This window comes from Rana temporaria, chromosome 4 (assembly GCF_905171775.1).
Source record: "Rana temporaria chromosome 4, aRanTem1.1, whole genome shotgun sequence".
Taxonomy (NCBI): domain Eukaryota; kingdom Metazoa; phylum Chordata; class Amphibia; order Anura; family Ranidae; genus Rana; species Rana temporaria.
The window spans coordinates 369,072,857-369,092,477 of record NC_053492.1 but is presented as its reverse complement, the minus strand read 5'-3'; the positions used below and the strand labels follow the sequence as shown (position 1 = coordinate 369,092,477).

At 47.5% G+C, this 19,621-nt stretch overlaps 1 protein-coding gene across 2 annotated transcripts in view; it reads left to right on the top strand.

The window, feature by feature from the left end:
• LOC120937583 (solute carrier family 22 member 2-like) overlaps window positions 1-19,621 on the top strand; it is an 82,734-nt gene that overhangs the window by 34,690 nt on the left and 28,423 nt on the right. For both annotated transcript variants that reach the window (XM_040350924.1, XM_040350923.1), the window contains 4 exons: window positions 4,273-4,487; window positions 5,584-5,692; window positions 11,273-11,385; window positions 12,920-13,019. In XM_040350924.1, the coding sequence (XP_040206858.1) occupies window positions 4,273-4,487; window positions 5,584-5,692; window positions 11,273-11,385; window positions 12,920-13,019 (537 nt within the window). The remainder of the gene's footprint in view (window positions 1-4,272; window positions 4,488-5,583; window positions 5,693-11,272; window positions 11,386-12,919; window positions 13,020-19,621) is intronic.

The following is a 19,621-nucleotide window of genomic DNA, read 5'->3' as shown; positions in this document are numbered from 1 at the left end:
CGTTAGTCTGGGATGTAGCAAGATGGCGGCAACGGAATCGAATGTGACGAGACAACGGCTCGTCGTAGTCGATTACATTTTTTTTCTTTGCAAACAAAACTTGTTCCAATCTGTCACTGTGAGATTCTTCAAACATTTTAAAAAATGAGTTGCCTTCCTTTAATTAAACCCCTCTAAAACTTTAAAAAATTTCCTTTTTACTAAGTGGGGGGTGAATGACACCCCATTCTCTAAATGTTACCATACGAGTGAAATACTATAAAAAAAAACATACAATACATATTTTATAAGGAAAGATCACATAGTTTTATTTCCATTTTAACCACTTGCCCACCGGGTTAATTCTGGCACTTCTCTCCTTCATGTGAAAATCACAATTTTTTTGCTAGAAAATTAATCAGAACCCCCAAACATTATATATTTTTTTTAGCAGACATCCTAGGGAATAAAATGGCAGTCATTGCAATACTTTTTGTCACACCGTATTTGCGCAGCGGTCTTACAAGCGCACTTTTTTTGGATAAAAATCACTTTTTTGAATTAAAAAATAAGACAACAATACATTTTGCCCAATTTTTTTATATATTGTGAAAGATAATGTTACGCCGAGTAAAATGATACCCAACATGTCACGCTTAAAAATTGCGCCCGCTCGTGGCATGGCGTCAAACTTTTACCCTTAAAAATCTCGATAGGCGACGTTTAAAAAATTCTACAGGTTGCATTTTTTGAGTTACAGAGTAGGTCTAGGGCTAGAATTATTGCTCTCACTCTAACGATCGCGGCGATACCTCACTTGTGTGGTTTGAATACCGTTTTCATATGCGGGCGCTACTCGCGTATGCGTTTGCTTCTGCGCGCGAGCTCGTCGGGACGGGGCGCTTTAAAAAATTTTTTTTTTGGTTTTCTTATTTATTTTTATTTAGTTTTATAATTTTTTACACTGAAAAAAAAATAAAAAAATTGATCACTTTTATTCCTATTACAAGGAATGTAAACATCCCTTGTAATAGAAAAAAGCATGACAGGTCCTCTTAAATATGAGATCTGGGGTCAAAAAGACCTCAGATCTCATAATTAGACTTAAATGCAAAAAAAAAAATAAAAAAAAAAAAATGTCATTTTTTCAAATGACAAAAAAAAAAATGTTTCTTTAAGAGGCTGGGCGGGACTGACGCTTTGACGTCACTTCCGCCCAGCAGAGCTATGAGGACGGGTGAAGGAGATTTCTCCTTAAGTCCCGTCCCCGCTCAGCTGCCGGACACATCCGATCCCCTCCGCCGCTACCGACAGCTCCGGTAAGCGGCGGAGGGCGCGGGAGAGCGGCGGGAGGGGGGGGGCCCTCTCCCGCCACCGATAACGGCGATCTCGCGGCGAATCCGCCGCAGAGACCGCCGTTATCGTGTACACCACCGCCCCCTGAAAAGATGAATATCTCGGTTGTACGCACATCAGACCATCAGTCTGCTTCAGTTGTGAACCGATGAAAACGGTCCGTCAGACCATTCTCATCGGATGGACCGACCCTGTGTACGCGGCCTCACTGTTTGCCTGATGAAGATGCTAATGTATGGCCAGCACGTCTGTTGTTTTTCAAAAGCATGAGCTCTCCAGCAGAATGTACTGGTTTACATGGATGACACACACCATTTAACACTGGCAGGGGTGCTTAAATGATCAGCTTTTATTTATTTATGTAAAACCTTTATTCTAAAAGGAAAACACTGTTTTCTGCGACTGATTATAAAGTGTGAGCTGGAGTTTGGCTTCAATTTGTTAATGTATTTAAATCTTCTAGTACATATAACACTCCCGTCCCCCCAGACTGACAATGCTGCTGTCTGCTGTGCCTCATGTGTTCATTCATCCAGAGCTGGGTCTCACTAATATGGGAGGTGTGTTACTGGCCAGCAGGGGTCAAGTCCTGGGGAAAAAAGTGTGGGAACTCCCACCCAAGATCCACTCCCCCACCAACAAAAAAAAAAAATGATACGCACATATGCATAATTACTAAACCGCATGTTTTTTTTTTTTTTTTCGATCCACTGTACCTTAGTAATTAATCCTTTATGTTACTGGCTGCTTCCTGTATATGGATTCATCAGGTAGTGTGCGGGTATTCCGTCACTTCCTCGATGCCGCAATGTCTCTTGGGAGCTTTTGTCATTGTTCCCAGGAGACATTCGGAGGTCTGCCGCTAGTTATCGCGGGATTTAGAAAGAACTTTAAAGGAGTTGTAAAGGAAAACATATTTTTGGCTAAAATTAACCACTTGCTTACTGGGCACATAAACCCCCTTCGTTCCCAGGCGAAATTTCAGCTTCCGGCACTGCGTCGCTTTAACTGACAATTGCGCGGTCGTGCGACGTGGCTCCCGAACAAAATTGGCGTCCTTTTTTCCCCACAAATAGAGCTTTACTTTGGTGGTATTTGATCACCTCTGCGGTTTTTATTTTTTTCGCTATAAACAAAAAAAGAGCGACAATTTAAAAAAATATATTTTTTTTTTTACTTGTTGCTATAATAAATATCCCAATTTTTTTAAAAAAAACTTTTTTTTTCTCAGTTAAGGCCGATACGTATTTTTCGACGTATTTTTGTAAAAAAAAAAAAATAATCGCAATAAGCGACTGGTTTGCGCAAAAGTTATAGTGCCTACGAAATGGGGGATAGATTTATGTTTTTTTTTTGTTTTTTTTTACTAGTAATGACGGCGATTTGCGATTTTTTTGTCAGGGCTGCGATATTGCGGCGGACGTATCGGACACTTTTGACACAATTTTGGGACCATTCACATTTACACAGCGATCAGTGCTATAAAAATGCACTAATTACTGTATAAATGTGACTGTCAGTGAAGGGGTTAACACTAGGAGGTGAGGAAGGGGTTAAATGTATTCCCTCATTGTGTTCTTACTGTGTGGGGGGAGGGGGTGACTGGGGGAGGTGACCGATGCTGTGTCTCTATGTAAAGAGACACAGCATCGGTCTCCTCTCTCCCTCACAGCACGTGGAGCTCTGTGTTTACACACAGAGCTCCACGTCCTGCTGTGTTACCGGCTGTGTTTACCGACGATCGCGAGTGTCTGGCGGACATCGCGGCCGCCAGGCACTCGCATCGGCTCCCGAGCGATGCGCCGGGAACGTTGTTTCCCCGCTGCGCGCCCCCAGCGGCGCGCACGGGGAACAACAACAGCAGGACGTCCAGGGACGTCCACCCGGCAGTTGAGAGCCGCGCTGTGGACGTCTTTCGACCATAGCGCGGGTCTCAACTGGTTAATGTCTGCAAGGTAGACAGACAGAATAGTGTAATGATTCTGTTAAAAAACGAGTAAATACCTATTAAATTCCTTTATCTATATCACCTCCGGAGTTCTAGTTTCTGTTCTCTCATTCACTCCCTGGTTTGCGGCGCTCGTTCATGTAAGAACTACATTTCCCAGTATGCATTGCGGTATGCCCAGTAATCCACACCTCCTTGAAGTCTCTAACAGGTAGAGAGCGTCCTGCCGCACAGATGTAGTTCCCAGGAGGGGGCGAGCTCGTCACTGACCACTGCAGTAAAGCCTCCCATCACAGTGGTGAGTAACAATCAGACAAGCAGGAAGTGAACAGAACAGAGAAGAAATAGAGCAACTTCTGAGCAAAAACGAACAATGAGGAAGTGAAGAGGAATGTCTGCAGGTAAAGGATGCTTATTATGAAAAAAATGTTTTTCCTTTACAACCCCTTAAAGCAAGTTCTTTCTAAATCCAGCAAAAACTCGTGGCAGACCTCCGCAATGTCTCCTGGGAACAATGACAAAAGCTCCCAGGAGACATTGCGGCATCGAGGAAGTGACGGAATACTACCTGATGAATCCATATACAGGAAGCAGCCAGTAACATAAAGGATTACTAAGGTTCGCCTGCTCCTGACAGTGACTCGAGCTGGGCATCGCCGCTTAGTGAAGGATTGGCTCGGGTGGCTCGGCTGCTCTAGTCCTGCAAAGGGAACTGCGTTCCTGCTGTGAAGAAAGTGCAGGGACTCCGTTCCCACGAGTTCCCGCAGGACTTGAGCCCTGCTGGCCAGATCACCAGGTAAAAACAGGTGAAAAAGCCAAAGAAAAGAAATCTGATGGAGCCACCACAACTAAGTATTTGTAAGCTGCAATATATTACATCTTTGGTTTCAGATTTATTACTGCTTTAAGCCATGACTGGGCATGCTGGGCACCAGGCATGACCATTAACTTAATCTAAACATGCTTCATGTTCTTTCCTGTGTCTTTAGGTTTACATGTGCTGTTGTTTACCAAGGACTAATTTTACACATTGGATACACGGCTGAAAACGTTTACTTAGACTTTTTTATCTCTGCTATGGTGGAATTCCCTGCAGCATTTATAATAATAGTTACAGTGGATCGTATTGGGCGCCGATATCCATGGGCAGTGGGTTCTTTTGTGACAGGTCTGGCCCTCCTTGTTACAGCTTTCATTCCTGAAGGTAAGTCTGTAAGACACTTATGAAGGACAAGCCCATGCGCTTCCACCATTGGTTCCCAGCTTAGAAGTACAGTAGATGTATTTCCACTCTACCTGCCCTCAGCTTGTATGCATAAATGTGCTAATATAGGTACAATGATTACAGACTGCTAGGGCACCTTTGCACCTGGCCAATTACTTACTGCATAGGAATACTTGGGTGCAAATATTAAGTTAATATTAAGGTGCCAAGATACATATTAAAAAACAGGTATTAAGTCACCCCAGAGTTAAAGCTAAAATCTCTGTTCATGGGTATGGCACATAAATACTTAAATTGGTCCAAGCTTGACCAATACATTGGTTAACCACCTGGTTGGGCACCCCTGGTGTAAGTACTGGTCTCCATACCTCCCAACTTTGTAAGATGGGAAAAACAGACACAATACAACAAATATATAGGCAAACAACACACCTCCAGTAACCTCCAGTAATGTGGACCATGATGATGCTTGGGTAAAAAAAGATTGGTGTAAAGCCTCGTACACATGATCGGATATCTGATGGAATCTAGTTAGATGGATTTTTTCGTTGGATATCCGATGAAGCTGACTTTCATCAGTCTTGCCTACACACCATCAGTCAAAAATCCGACCGTGCCAAAACGCAGTGACGTAAAACACTACGACGTGCTGAAGTTCTATGCTTCCGAGCATGCGTTGACTTGATTCTGAGAATGCGTGGATTTTTGACCGATGGACTTCCACACAGACGATTGTTTTTTTCTATCGTTTTTTTTTCCATAGGAACATTTTTAAACATGTTCTATTTTTTTTCACCAATGGAAAACAAACTGATGGGACCCACACACAATCGGTTTGTCCGATGAAAACAGCCCATCGGTCTGTTTTAATCGGACAAACCGATTGTGTGTACAGGGCTTAACCCAAAATTGCTTTTTTCATTACTACTTTTCCTTTATTTATACTGTGTATTTTTGCTTTTCAAAATAACAAATGTAACCATTTAAAGACCTGTTCTGATAATTCATCCCAAATGGTTTGCCAACAATGAGACCCTTTTTGTAAGGCATCAGTCTTGTACTTTTTCTTTTTCAGGTCAACATTGGTTAAAGGTGACAATAGGATGTTTAAGCAGAATGGGGATTACACTTTCCTTGGAAATGATTTGTTTGGTGAATGCTGAGCTGTATCCAACTTTTATCAGGTAAATAGATGATATACTGAACATAAATAGATATATACTGTATGCATATTGTGGAGAGGCGTTGCGGTGTCACGCTGTGGATTAGCAAGATTTTTTTCTGCGTAGGAATCTGCAATGTGTATGCAGTTTACTGCATGGTAAAAAAACTGACGTGATATCCTCATTGTGGTGTGAACAGGGCATAAGGCCTTGTTCACACCATGCGTGTATAAAAACTGTGCCGATTTGACTTGCAGAGACACGAGTTTAAATCAGTTTTACTGCACGTTTCAGTGCGTTTTTATGCACGTTGACATCAGTTTTCCTGTGCGTTTTTTATGCACAGACTGACATCACATACTGCAGGCATGTCCAAAGTCTGGCCTGGGGGCCAATTGTGGCCCCCCTGGTGATTTAATATGGCCCCCCTGGGGATTTGGATATATATAGCCATTGCAGCCTCACATGTGCCCTGAGGGCCACAAAAGATATATACCGTATTTATTGGCGCTGCCTCAGAGGGGACAGGACGTGCGCCGTCAGATAACATGAAGAGAATCTCCTGTTTACTCGGCGGCATCTGTAATAGGAAGTCCCGTTTCCCGGGATGCCATTGGATGACTGTTCTGTTTATAATAGGAGGCGGGACTTTGTATAAAAGAGGCCACAGAGTAAACAAGAAATTCTCCTGTTTGTAATCCAACGGTACTTGTCCCACCCCCTCCCTGTCCCTTCCGAGGCTGCAGATGGGCATCGATCAGGCTGCACTGATGGCAATGGTGAGGCTGCACTGATGGCAATGGTGAGGCTGCATTCATGGCAATGGTGAGGCTGCATTCATGGCAATGGTGAGGCTGCATTCATGACAATGGTAAGGCTGCATTCATGGCAATGGTAAGGCTGGATTCATGGCAATGGTAAGGCTGCATTCATGGCAATGGTAAGCCTGTGCGTGTTAAACGCTGATAAATACGGTTTATCCAAATGACACGCCCAAGCTCATTCTTAGTCCTGAGCAGCGCTTGGGGATTCGTTTGGGCCACAAAAGAGATATATACAGTATATTCAAATAACACGCCCAAGCTCATCTCTTCATCACACACAGCCACAAAGGCAAGAGAATTCTTGTTGGGCCGTGTATTAGTTGCTCGGACGAACACACTTAGATCAAATTTTAATGGTTCAAAGTAGGGTTGTCCCGATACCACTTTTTTAGGACCGAGTACGAGTACCGATACTTTTTTTCAAGTAGTCGCCGATACCGAATACCGATACTTTTTTTAAAATGTGTCCCCAAATGCAGCGATGTCCCCCCACAGATGCAGCCATGTATCCCCCCATCCAGCCAGCGTCACCCCCCATCCAGCCAGCGTCACCCCCCATCCAGCCAGCGTCACCCCCCATGCAGCCAGCGTCACCCCCCATGCAGCCAGCGTCACCCCCCATGCAGCCAGCGTCACCCCCCATCCAGCCAGCGTCACCCCCCATCCAGCCAGCGTCACCCCCCATCCAGCCAGCGTCACCCCCCATCCAGCCAGCGTCACCCCCCATCCAGCCATTGTCTCCCCCCATGCAGCAATGTATCCCCCCATCCAGCCATTGTCACCCCCCATCCAGCAATGTATTCCCCCAGCCATTGTCACCCCCCATGCAGCCATTGTCACCCCCCATCCAGCCAGCGTCACCCCCCATCCAGCAATGTATTCCCCCAGCCATTGTCACCCCCCATGCAGCCAGCGTCACCCCCCATGCAGCCAGCGTCACCCCCCATGCAGCCAGCGTCACCCCCCATGCAGCCAGCGTCACCCCCCATGCAGCCAGCGTCACCCCCCATCCAGCAATGTATTCCCCCAGCCATTGTCACCCCCCATGCAGCCAGCGTCACCCCCCATGCAGCCAGCGTCACCCCCCCATCCAGCCAGCGTCACCCCCCATCCAGCCAGCGTCACCCCCCATGCAGCCATTGTCACCCCCCATCCAGCAATGTATTCCCCCAGCCATTGTCACCCTCCATGCAGCCATTGTCACCCCCCCATGCAGCCAGCGTCACCCCCCCATGCAGCCAGGGTCACCCCCCATGCAGCCAGCGTCACCCCCCATGCAGCCAGCGTCACCCCCCATGCAGCCAGCGTCACCCCCCATGCAGCCAGCGTCACCCCCCATGCAGCCAGCGTCACCCCCCCATCCAGCCAGCGTCCCCCCATCCAGCCAGCGTCCCCCCCCATCCAGCCAGCGTCACCCCCCATCCAGCCAGCGTCACCCCCCATCCAGCCAGCGTCCCCCCATGCAGCCAGCGTCACCCCCCATCCAGCCAGCGTCCCCCCATCCAGCCAGCGTCCCCCCATCCAGCCAGCGTCTCCCCCCATCCAGCGTCTCCCCCCATCCAGCCATGTCACGCTTACCTGCATCCCCGCTGCCGCCGACTCTGTAATACGGGCGGGAACATTACAACTTTGAATCTCTGTTATGATTGGCGCCGCCCTTGCGTATAGACACTCCCCCTCGCTCGGGATTGGACAGTTCACCCGAGCGAGGGGGAGTGTCTATGCGTGGTGCGAATCATTACAGCTATTCAAAGCTGTAATGTTCCCGCCCGTATTACAGAGTCGGCGGCAGCGGGGATGAGGCGAATGGCGGCCGATTACGGCGTTTCGTGGCGGCGGGCGGCGTTCGGCGGCGGGCGGTGTTTGGCGGCGGGCGGCGGCAAGTATTCTATTTATGTATCGGGGCGGGGTATCGGCATCTGAGTACCGCCGAAAAAACTCGGAATCGGTCCCGATACCGATACTAGTATCGGTATCGGGACAACCCTAGTTCAAAGAATGCCAGGCAAAATGGTCGGCCCTCGAGCATGTTCACTTCATCAAATGTGGCCCTCTTTGAAAAAAGTTTGGACATCCCTGACATACTGTGTCCTCATTCTGTCAGCAGTGCCTATCATTCTGCCCGTCTCATCAGTGCCTGCCATTCTGTCCATCTCATCAGTGTCTACCAGTCTTTCCTTCTCATATGTGCCAGCCATTCTTGTGCCTGCCATTCTCTCCAGCTCATCAGTGCCTACAATTCACCCACTTGGCAGCATTTTCCCAGCTAGGATACGATATGAGGGAAAAGTAGGCAGACAGTTTTCCCTCCCATTTCCTGTCACATGTGGTCATGCAGAGCAGGGCTGTCAGTTTTGTATGCATTCCATTGCAGAGCTGTGAGGAAAAATGCAGACATACCGTATAATCCTGCACCGCTCCGCATGGGACATCACACCTGTGTTTTGGTGTGAACAAGACACATATAAAAAATAGTTTTCTGTGTGTCTTTCAGAGACCTGCAGTTTTGAGGTCTCTGCAGATAGTGAGAAAATGAAGAATCGCATGGTGAACCAGAGTGGGATCGGTGCAGCAGGGGAAAAGGGGGGGGAATTGCAAAATTCGATCATCTGTGTGTCTCTTCCTGTAGCCACTGAAAGGAGAAGAGGAGAAGTTGGCTTTCAGCTGCTGCAGGAAGAGACACACAGATGATCTAGCATTTTTCCCCCGCCACACCAATCCCCCTCTTATCCACCATGCAATTGTTTCTGCTGCTTCCTCATGTAGCACCTGTGTACTTTATGGTACTGGTGCTAGTTAAATTTAGAGGTAGATCAGAGTGTAATTAAAGTCTGATCCAGATTGTTAAGTGCAAAACAGGGTCTCTGTCTCAGCTGGGCTGTGCTGTGGGCTATTCTGTTGTGCTGGGGTGTTCTTCCAACCCCGGTGCTGCAGGTGGCAGCAGTGAAGTCAAGGTTTGGGTGCTCTTTCCCAGCAGCCAATCAGGAGGGTTTGACCTCGCTGTGCATGCTGGGGAGGGGAATTTATGGGGCAGACGCCATTGGTTCTGGGTCTTCTTCGAGTGTGGCACCCACCTTTAAGGTGACCACATCACGGCGCCCCAGCGTTATGGCCTACCTGGCCGGGGCGTGCGTGCTTCTGGGGCCATGTTGGCCCAGAGCTTCTGAACAGCAACGGGGACCAAGTGAGCGACTAAGTTCCCACCTTTGAGGATCCCAAGCTGTATTTCTGTTAGTTGGGGAGTCCGTCTGAGGAGCGCCATTGAGAGGCTGGCGATCCAAAAGGGCCTCGACAAACCACCAGGGATCAAGGTAGCCGGACACTGAAGGATTGATCACCTGTCAGTCGGTAACTGGGCGACAAGTTGAAGGAGATCCAGGCGTAATTCATCTAAGGAGGATTACCTCTGTAACTACAATCCAGAAGAGGTCTGTGGCAGAGGTGTCTTTCTGAGGCAGAGATTTTTCCTCAAGTTCAAGTTCACCAAGGAGGGTCTGTGGCAGAGACTTTATCCTACAATTGTCCCAGTGATACTCCGGCTGCTAGGTCAGTGAGAGAGGCCTGTCCGGGTACACTAAACGCACTCAGGCAGGAGTGGCGCAGAGAACTGTTACGCTTAGGAGCAAGACAGTTTCCTATTATCATGCCTGAATCTGCTGTTCTCTCTTCTTCTTCAACTTTACTTTCCTCACCACAAGTTTATTGTTTTTACCCGGCTGGGTAATAAAGAGCACAGCAAAGAACACCTGTTGCGGACATTCCTTTACTTCTACCAAATGCAATACGCATCATTCACCCCTAGGAATTGGGGGGAGCCATGAGGTAAATGTGCCACCCAAAACAACCAGCAGCTCCTCCGGGGGTAGTGCTACACTCATAACTGAGGCCATGCTGTCAGACACCAGGAAACATGGAGTGCAGAGCCGTGCTGTCATTTTCCTTCATGTAGATATGAAAACACAGGGGCAGATTCATGTAGATCTGCGGATCTTTAGATCCGCTAGATCTACCTGGTTTGCGATCCGCCGGTGCAATTTAACGAGGCAAGTGCATGATTCATCAAGCACTTACCTCGCAAACTGCACCGTCGGATCCTAACTCCCCCCGGCGGAATGCAAATTCCGCGGCTAGGGGGAATGTACAATTTAAATCAGGCACGTTCCCGCGCCGATTTAACTGCGCATGCGCCGGGGCGAAAAAGCCCAGTGCGCATGCTCCAAATGACGTCGCTACGACGTCATTGTTTGCGGCGGGTACGTCGTTTGCGGCCATCGGTATTCCCGATCGCGGTACGCAAACGACGTAGAAAATTTAAAAATCGGCGCGGGAACGTCGGCCATACTTAACATTAGCTACCCCTCATAGAAGCAGGGGTAGCTATCCGCCGGAAAAACCCGAACGCAAACGTCGTAGAAAACGAGCGACGGGCGGGCGTACGGACGTGAATCGGCGGTTTTCCTCATTTGCATATGCGACAGGTAAAAAATCGCGACGACACCTAGCGGCCGGCGGGAGATTACAGCCTAAGATTCGACTGGTGTAAGTCACTTACACCAGTCGGATCCAAGGGAGATCTATGCGGAACTGATTCTTATGAATCAGTCGCATAGCTCCGACGGTGGGATCTCACAGATCCGACCGTCGGGTCTCACAGATACGACGTCGGATCAGGAGATCCGCCGTCGTATCTATTGATGAATCTGCCCCATTGTGTATACAGTGTATACTGTATTGTACTTCTGACTTCTTGTCTGACTCTTTTTATTTATTTTATGAGGAATCTTGGAATAATGGTCTGTTCATCAATGTGTGATCTGGGAGGAATAATAACGCCATTTATTGTTTATCGGCTGTCAAATATCTGGAAGGAGCTACCACTTATAGTATTTGGTAAGCAAATCATTACAGCGATAGGACGTATATTTCTGCATGTCAACAGAAATATTCTGTAAAAATCAAAAATAAACCAAACTTCCTAATTAAATGGGAGACAAAATTGTAGAAAATATTATAAAATATTTAAAGTACTTCCACACAAGTTTGAGTGAATTCTACACTAAAGCTGCGTGCACACGATCGGAAATTCCGACAAGAAAACCGTGGATTTTTTCTGACGGAATGTTGGCTCAAACTTGTGTTGCATACACACGGTAACACAATCTTGTCGAAAATTCCGACCGCCAAGAACGCGGTGACATACAAGACGTACGACGAGCCGAGATCAATGAAGTTCAATAGGCAGTTCGGCTCTTCTGTTTGATTCTGAGCATGCGTGTTTTTTTGCATGTCGGAATTGCATACAGACGAGCAGATTTTCCGATAGGAACTTTTTCCATCGGAAAAGTAGAGAACCTGCTCTCAATCTTTTGTTGGTGGAAATTCCAACAGCAAAAGTCCACATGGTCGGAATTTCTGACCAAAAGCTCACATCGGAATTTGTGTATGCGGCATAAGTTTTGTTTCAGTTTACAAATTGTGAATAATCAAAGCAATAAATTATATTTTAATATTATGCATTTCTCTTGCAAGTACCGGTAGGTAAACCCTGCATACTGAAAACAGGGGTTTGCTTACTTGGATTGGGCACCATTCACAGAATGCTTTGCATTTTTCTCAAAGAATGCAAGGTATTCATTGCCTGGACTAGGTGGGAATCATGCTTCCCCGCATAGTCCAATCAGGTTTAATCATTGAGATAAATACAGGGCAATCTGTAAATGGCGCCTGTGTAGGGTGACCACATTTCCAAACTACAATTCAGGGACAGACCACTTCCTAAAAATCAGCTTGTGCTGTAACGAATCACAGCACAGTGATTAGACACAAGAGGCGGGATTTATGATTTCTCCAATCACAAACAGGGGGGAGGGGATTGTGCTCCTCCAGGCATTCCTGGCCAGGACAAGTACTGTCAGTGTGTAAAGCAGTGATGTTGCGGCCTTTTTTAGGGGCATCAGATTGGCCCGGGGGGTGGCTGTGTCAGTTTCATTCGGGGACACTGTATTGTCCTGGAATGAAGGTGCCCAGGACAGACCTGCAAAATGCAAGATCTTGCCGGGCAATCCGGGACACATGGTCACCCTACGCCTGTGCTGAGTGGGCGACCCTTTGTGGTTACTATGCAATAGGGCAGCTGCTCGGCACAGGACCCCTGGAAAACAGCGAAGAATACTACAGTGATTTCCAGCTTCCACATAGAAACCACAGGTACAGCATATCCATGTTTACATTGGTCCAGGCTGGACCAACGTAACTATGCAAGACAAGCCACATCTGGAATTCGGCTTTATTTTCTGAGACTGCACAGCAGCTTGAGATGCGCAGTACCTTTGCACTGTATTGCATAAATATATGTGCACAAATTATTTGTATCTTTATTGAGCTTATGTGTTTGTTTCTGTTTCCTTTTGACCATGTACTCTAGCTGTATTAGCAACACTTTCAGGAGTTCTTGTTCTGTTTCTTCCTGAAACGAAAGGACGGGCTCTACCAGAAACTATTGAAGAAGTTGAGAGTTTTCAGAAGTAAGTCTGATCAACAGGAGCATTTACATATCTTAGACTGTATACATAATAGTCCAAATGTACTATGAAAATGCCTCAAAATGTTGTGCTGCAAAGTTTATTTTGTTTCATAAAAATAAACTTCAGCCTGACAATCACTCTCTGCTCTGAGCAGACCAAGACCTGAGTGATCATGACAGTTCTCAGTCTGAAACCCCGTACACACGACCGAGGAACTCGACGTGCCAAACACATCGAGTTCCTCGCCGAGTTCAATGTTGAAGCCGCCGAGGATCTCGGCGGGCCGACTTTTCGCATTGACTAACGAGAAAATAGAGAACATGTTCTCTATTCGGCCCGACGAGTTCCTCGTCGGCTTCCTCGCTGAAAAGTGTACACACGACCGAGTTTCTCGGCAGAATCCAGCTCCGAACGAGTTTCGGGCTGAATTCTGCCGAGAAACTAGGTCGTGTGTACGGGGCCTTAGAGCCAACTTAGGACAGCTGCAGCATCATACCAATGTTGCAGCATGGAGGATAGTATGTGTGTTGTTTTTTTTTTGAGGCTCCATATGTATCCTTTAAATACTAGGAACCCCAGTAATCACCTGTGATTATTTTTTAAATTATGATGTAGAGTTCATAACCATTTGTCTACAATCCTTCCTATGGATCAGTAATGGGGTAATTTCCATCACCATGGTTTTCCTGAAATTTTATTAGAAATCACATCTCACGGAAACACACAGGGCCAGATCCACGAAGCAGTTACGCTGGCGTATCTATTGATACACCGCGTAACTATTGATACGCCGCGTAACTGCTAGTTTGCTCCGGCGTATCTTTGTTTTGTATCCACAAAACAAGATACGCCTGAAGCTGGGCTAGATCCGACTGGCGTACGTCTTAGTACGCCGTCGGATCTAAGGTGCATATTTACGCTGGCCGCTAGGTGGCGTTTCCGTCGATTATGCAAATTAGCTAGATACGGCGATCCACGAACGTACGTCTGGCCGGCGCAATTTTTTACGTTGTTTCCGTAAGGCTTTTTTCGGCGTATAGTTACCCCTGCTATATGAGGCGTATTCATTGTTAAGTATGGCCGTCGTTCCCGCGTCAAATTGTTTATATTTTACGTTGTTTGCGTAAGTCGTTCACGAATAGGGCTTTGCGTAGAATGACGTTCACGTCGTAAGCATTGGCTTGTTGCGGGTTAATTTTCGAGCATGCGCACTGGGATACCCCCACGGACGGCGCATGCGCCGTTCAGAAAAAACGTCATTTACGTTGGGTCAAGACGTATTAGCATAAAACACGCCCCCATTTCATCCATTTGAATTGCGCGCCCTTACGCCGACACAGATACACTATGCCGCCGTAACTTACGACGCAAATTCTTTGAGAATATGGGAAATATGCTGTAAGTTACAGTGGCGTAGTGTATCTGAGATACACTACGCCAGACCGAACAATGTGCCACGCTACATGGATCTGGCCCACAGTATTTAAATATTGTATTGTACATAGTATTTAAAGTGCTTCTAATGTTCCCTGCATTAAGGTGAAAAACTGCCCAGCCCACTAATTGTTAACCCTCCTTACTTGATCCAGCGGTATGCTCGACTACAGGTCTTCTCTTTTCACTTTCTGGTCTCACAGGAGACTCAGGCAGCAGTAGGAGCCTTTAGCCCCTGCTGCTGTCAGTCAAATCATTTGAGGAGGGAGTGTGGGATGTGGCTGAGCAGCGCTGTGTATGTCTATGGATACACACAGTTCAGCTTGGGAGTGTGCCCCCACGTGTTTCTCCATAGCATAGGGCTTGTTATGGGGGCACATGCAGGGAAGTATGAGTGGAGAGCACCGGCAGGGGACACCAGATGAGGGACGTAAGGTGCAACTCTGTTAAAATACTATTACACAGAGGGGGTAATTATAAATTCTTTTTGTTTTAATAAAAAAAAAATAGGCTTTACACTGACTTAAATGGTACAGTTTAAATCTATATATCTATACTGGTGAGATGCATAGTCATTGTTTTTCGGTCAAGCATGCAAACTGGTAGGAAACCGGAACCAAATTGTTTTTAAAACTCTAACTTTGAAAAAGGTCAATAAAGCTTAAATAGGAATTCATCTCTGCTGTATGCTTTTTTTTTACCTGCAAAGTAAAGGCATAATGTTCTAGTATGCATTGCATACTAGCACATTATGTGACACCTACAAACGAAGCCCCCGTAGTCCCTGCTGCAGGCCAATCCATCCTTGCCCATCTTCCTTCCGGGTCTGTGGCCTCTGGCTCTGTGACTGGCCGGAGCTGTGAGACTTTCTAGGGGTAGATGAGAGAGAGACCTCAAAAGACTGTAACAGGCGCTCCCTGCACCATCATAATGCGTTCCGGCGTGGACCGCTAGCGGCGACCGCGCGATGACGCCATCGCGCCGCGCCGCGTGTGTTCCACCGTGGAACGCGGAAGTGCACTGAAACTTACGGCGGTTTTCTTTGAATCAGTGCTTATGCACTGCACCTGCCCCTATCCTATAAACAGAGTGGTGTGCTGACTGCACACCGTTCTATTATTGTCAGCCGTAGCTCGGCCATGCTACAATCAATGGTGCCATCGCTCCCCATGCAGCAAAACTTCACCAAGCTGCAACTCCAGCATTTCTGCTGATACCTTGGTTACTTCACATTGCCATTGTTGGGGACAACCTTCAAGACCTTCCTTGCTGACACCCTACAGTACGGAATCCCTTGTCACTACACTGAAGCCCTGCAAACGGATACGTAGAAATTGTTTCACTTGTAGTACTATAGGAAGATCTGCTGCACATATTCCATCTAAAACAATTGCTGTTGTTTTATATGGCTTGTAGCTATTAACATACTACTTGGGACTAACTGTTGTGCCTGTGGCTGTTTATAGAGGAATATCTTAAAGGGACATCTACTCTCAAAATTACCAGAGCTATATTCACCTCTTATATGCAACTATTAGTTGTCTTAACAACGCCTATTTACTACGTGCTTGACATAAGTGTTATTTGCTTATGGGCCTTGCCCTAACTTGCTGAACATGTTCGCTCTAACTTTTCTATGCTAAGGGTTGATGGTATTTCATACCAACTCCCTTAGTGGTCTAATGCATCTCTATATGTTTAAGTGATATGATGTAGAGAACCCCCAAACTCCTGTTTGCCTGGAGTGACGCCTGGGGTCCAATACTGAATTCTCACATAAAGAAGTGCATTGAAATCCTTGCTAACCGCAGTTGTGGTTCACTCCCGTTCACCAGAGCTGTTACAAAGACACACAGTGTGCTAAGCAGAGAGGCAGGCCTCCGGCAGCAAGTGGCCACGATCACCCACAGACCAGCCCTGCCGCCACACATGACCAGCTCCGCCGGACCAATTGCAAACGCCCATGTTGGCCCCGCCCGCACATGACCCCGTTCAGCCAATCACAGGGCGCTCGCCACGGCACAGCCCATTGCTGAGCTAGGCTTGGAGCAATCGCGACACTGTGAAACCTTTAAAACAAGACAGGTGGCAACCCTATGCCGGTGGGCCCCCTTCCGCGGCTGGGCCCTCGAACCACAGCCGAATGGACCGACTGGTCACTCCCCTGTCTGTCGGCACTGGGGAGCTAGAGTTCATTGAGGGAACCATGGATGCCAACATGTACTGTGACATATTGAAGCAGAACATGATCCCCTCCCTTCAGAGACTGGGCCACAGGGCAGTATTCCAACAAGATAACGACCCCAAACACACCTCCAAGACGACCACTGCCTTGCTAAAGAAGCTGAGGGTAAAGGTGATGAACTGGCCAAGCATGTCTCCACGCCTAAACCCTATTGAGCATCTGTGGGGCATCCTCAAATGGAAGGTGGAGGAGCGCAAGATCTCTAACATCCACCAGCTCCTTGGTGTTGTCATGGAGGAGTGGAAGAGGACTCCCGTGGCAACCTATGAAGTTCTGGTGAGCTCCATGCCCAAGATTGCAGTGCTGGAAAATAATGGTGGCCACACAAAATATTGACACTTTGGGCCCAATTTGGACATTTTCATGTGAGGGGTGTACTCACTTTTGTTGCAAGCGGTTTAGTCATTAATGGCTGTGTGTTGAGTTTTTTTGAGGGGACAGAAAATTTACACTGTTATACAAGCTGTACACTCACTACTATACATTGTAGCAAAGTGTCATTTCTTTAGTGTTGTCACATAAAAAGATATAATGAAACATTTACAAAAATGTGAGGGGGTTTACTCACTTTTGGGAGATACTGTATATATATCCCATTGAGTCTAATCCTCCTCTTTCTGTCTCATCTCCCCAATTCCAGTTCCATCTCCTCCTCCTCCAGTCCCATCTCCTCCATCCCACATCCTCTTCGTCCTCCTCTAGTCCCATCTCCTCCATCCCACATCCTCCTCTAGTCCCATTTCCTCCATCCCACATCCTCCTCTAGTCCCATTTCCTCCATCCCACATCCTCCTCCTCCAGTTCCATCTCCTTCATCCCACATCCTCCTCCAGTCCTATATCCTCCATCCTACTCCAGACCCATCTCCTCCATCCCATGTCCTACTCCTCCTCCAGTCCCATGTCTTTATCCTCCTCCAGTCCCATCTCCTCTATCTCATATCCTCCTCCTCCATCCTGGGACTCCGTGTCTGGTGGCAACTGTCTCCAAGGGTATTTCTCTCTCACTACCTGTTGAGTCTATGGGACCTCACAATGGGACAGATGGTAAAAAAAAAAGAATATGGTTTTAGCTCTTCCAGAATTTAGCCAACATGGAGAAAAAAGTGCTTGCTTTATATATACTTTTTATACATAACTAGAACATCTAATAGGGTTATATCATTGCTTGAGGTTTCCACTCATTTCCTGTCTTAGTATAAATACAATTACAGGCTATATCCCCACAGGGAGATTCCCTCACTTCCTGTTCTGGTGACACCAAAACAGGAAGTGAGGGGAAATCTTCTGCAATGACATAACTCTGTTAGATGATCTAGTTATTTATAATACTAAAATATGTATAAAGCAAGCACTTTTTTCCCCATTCAGGTCTGGTATGGAATTTAAGGGGAACCCCGTGCCAAAATAAAAAAAGGAGTGGGGTTCCCCCCAAAAATCCATACCCTTATCCGAGCACGCAACCTGGCAGGCCGCAGGAAAATAGGGGGGACGAGAGAGTGCCCCCCTCCTGAACAGTACAAGGCCACATTCCCTCAACATGTGGTTGATGGGGACAAGGGCTTCATCCCCACAACCCTTGCTCGGTGGTTGTGGGGGTCTGCAGGGGCGGGGGGCTTATCGGAATCTGGAAGCCCCCTTTAACAAAGGGGACCTCCAGATCCCGGCCCCCCTAAGTGAATTGGTAAGGGGTACCATTTTACAAAAAAAGTCCTTTATTAAAAGGAATACAATAAAAATAAAAAAAAGATTCCAGCGATGTAATCCATTCTTGATCTCCAGTGATGTAATCAATTCTCGCTCGATCTCCAGCGAGGATACGACGCACACGATCCTGCCTCCAAGTGAGGCACCCGACGAATGACACAATCCAGCCTGATAGCTCTTATTTAGCTGATGGCGGGGCCACCCGTGACACAAGGGGAAACGCCAGGGTTACCCAGCGACCCCGCCCCCTCTAATGCAACACAGGTTTCCCGTTGCACCAGAGGTGGGCGGGGTCACCCATACACGTCAATTGGTAACCCCGGCGTTTCCCCTTGCATCATAAAAGAGCTGTCAAATGGGTCGTGGGTCATTCGGCCGGGGCACCTCCTGTGGAGGCAGTATCGTTCGTAGCGGCGGGATCGAATCTGCTTTTTTTTTCTCCATATCCTCCCCATGTTGAGAGAATGTGGTCTAGTACAATTCAGGAGGGGGGGCACTCTCTCGTCCCCCCTCTTTTCCAGTGGCCTGCCAGGTTGCGTGCTCGGATAAGGGTCTGGTATGGATTTTGGGGGGGAATCCCACGCCATTTTTTTTGTTTTGGTGCGGGGTTCCCCTTAAAATGCATACCAGACCTGAAGGGTCTAGTAGAGATTTTGAGAGGGACCCTTACACCATTTTTTTAACCGCTTGCCGACCGCTGCACGATATTTAAGTTGGCAGAATTGCATGGGCAGACAGATTGGCGTACATGCACGTCTCTTTAAATCTGCCGCCGTGTGCCTCACGAGTGTGGCCGCGGGTGTTCCTGGGAGTCCCGCCATTGCGGTCGGCAAGGGCAGAACAGGGGAATGCCTTTGTAAACAAAGCATTCCCCTATTTTTCCTAGTGACACCGTCACTGATGACCATTCCCCGTGTTCGGGAACAGTCAACAGTTACATGTCACGTGTAGCCACGCCCCCTAACCGTAAAAATCACTTAACCCCTGCAGCGCCACCTAGTGGTTAACCCATTTACTGCCAGTGTCATTTTGAGGCCTCGTACAGACGAGAGGATATCCGCTGGAAACGGTCCGCCGGACCGTTTCCAGCGGATAAATCCTCTGGCGGATTTGGATCTGATGGCTGTACACACCATCAGATCGAAATCCCAGCGGAATACATCCGCGGTGACGTGGCCGCGCCGTCGCCGCAATGATGACGCGGCGACATGCGCGAC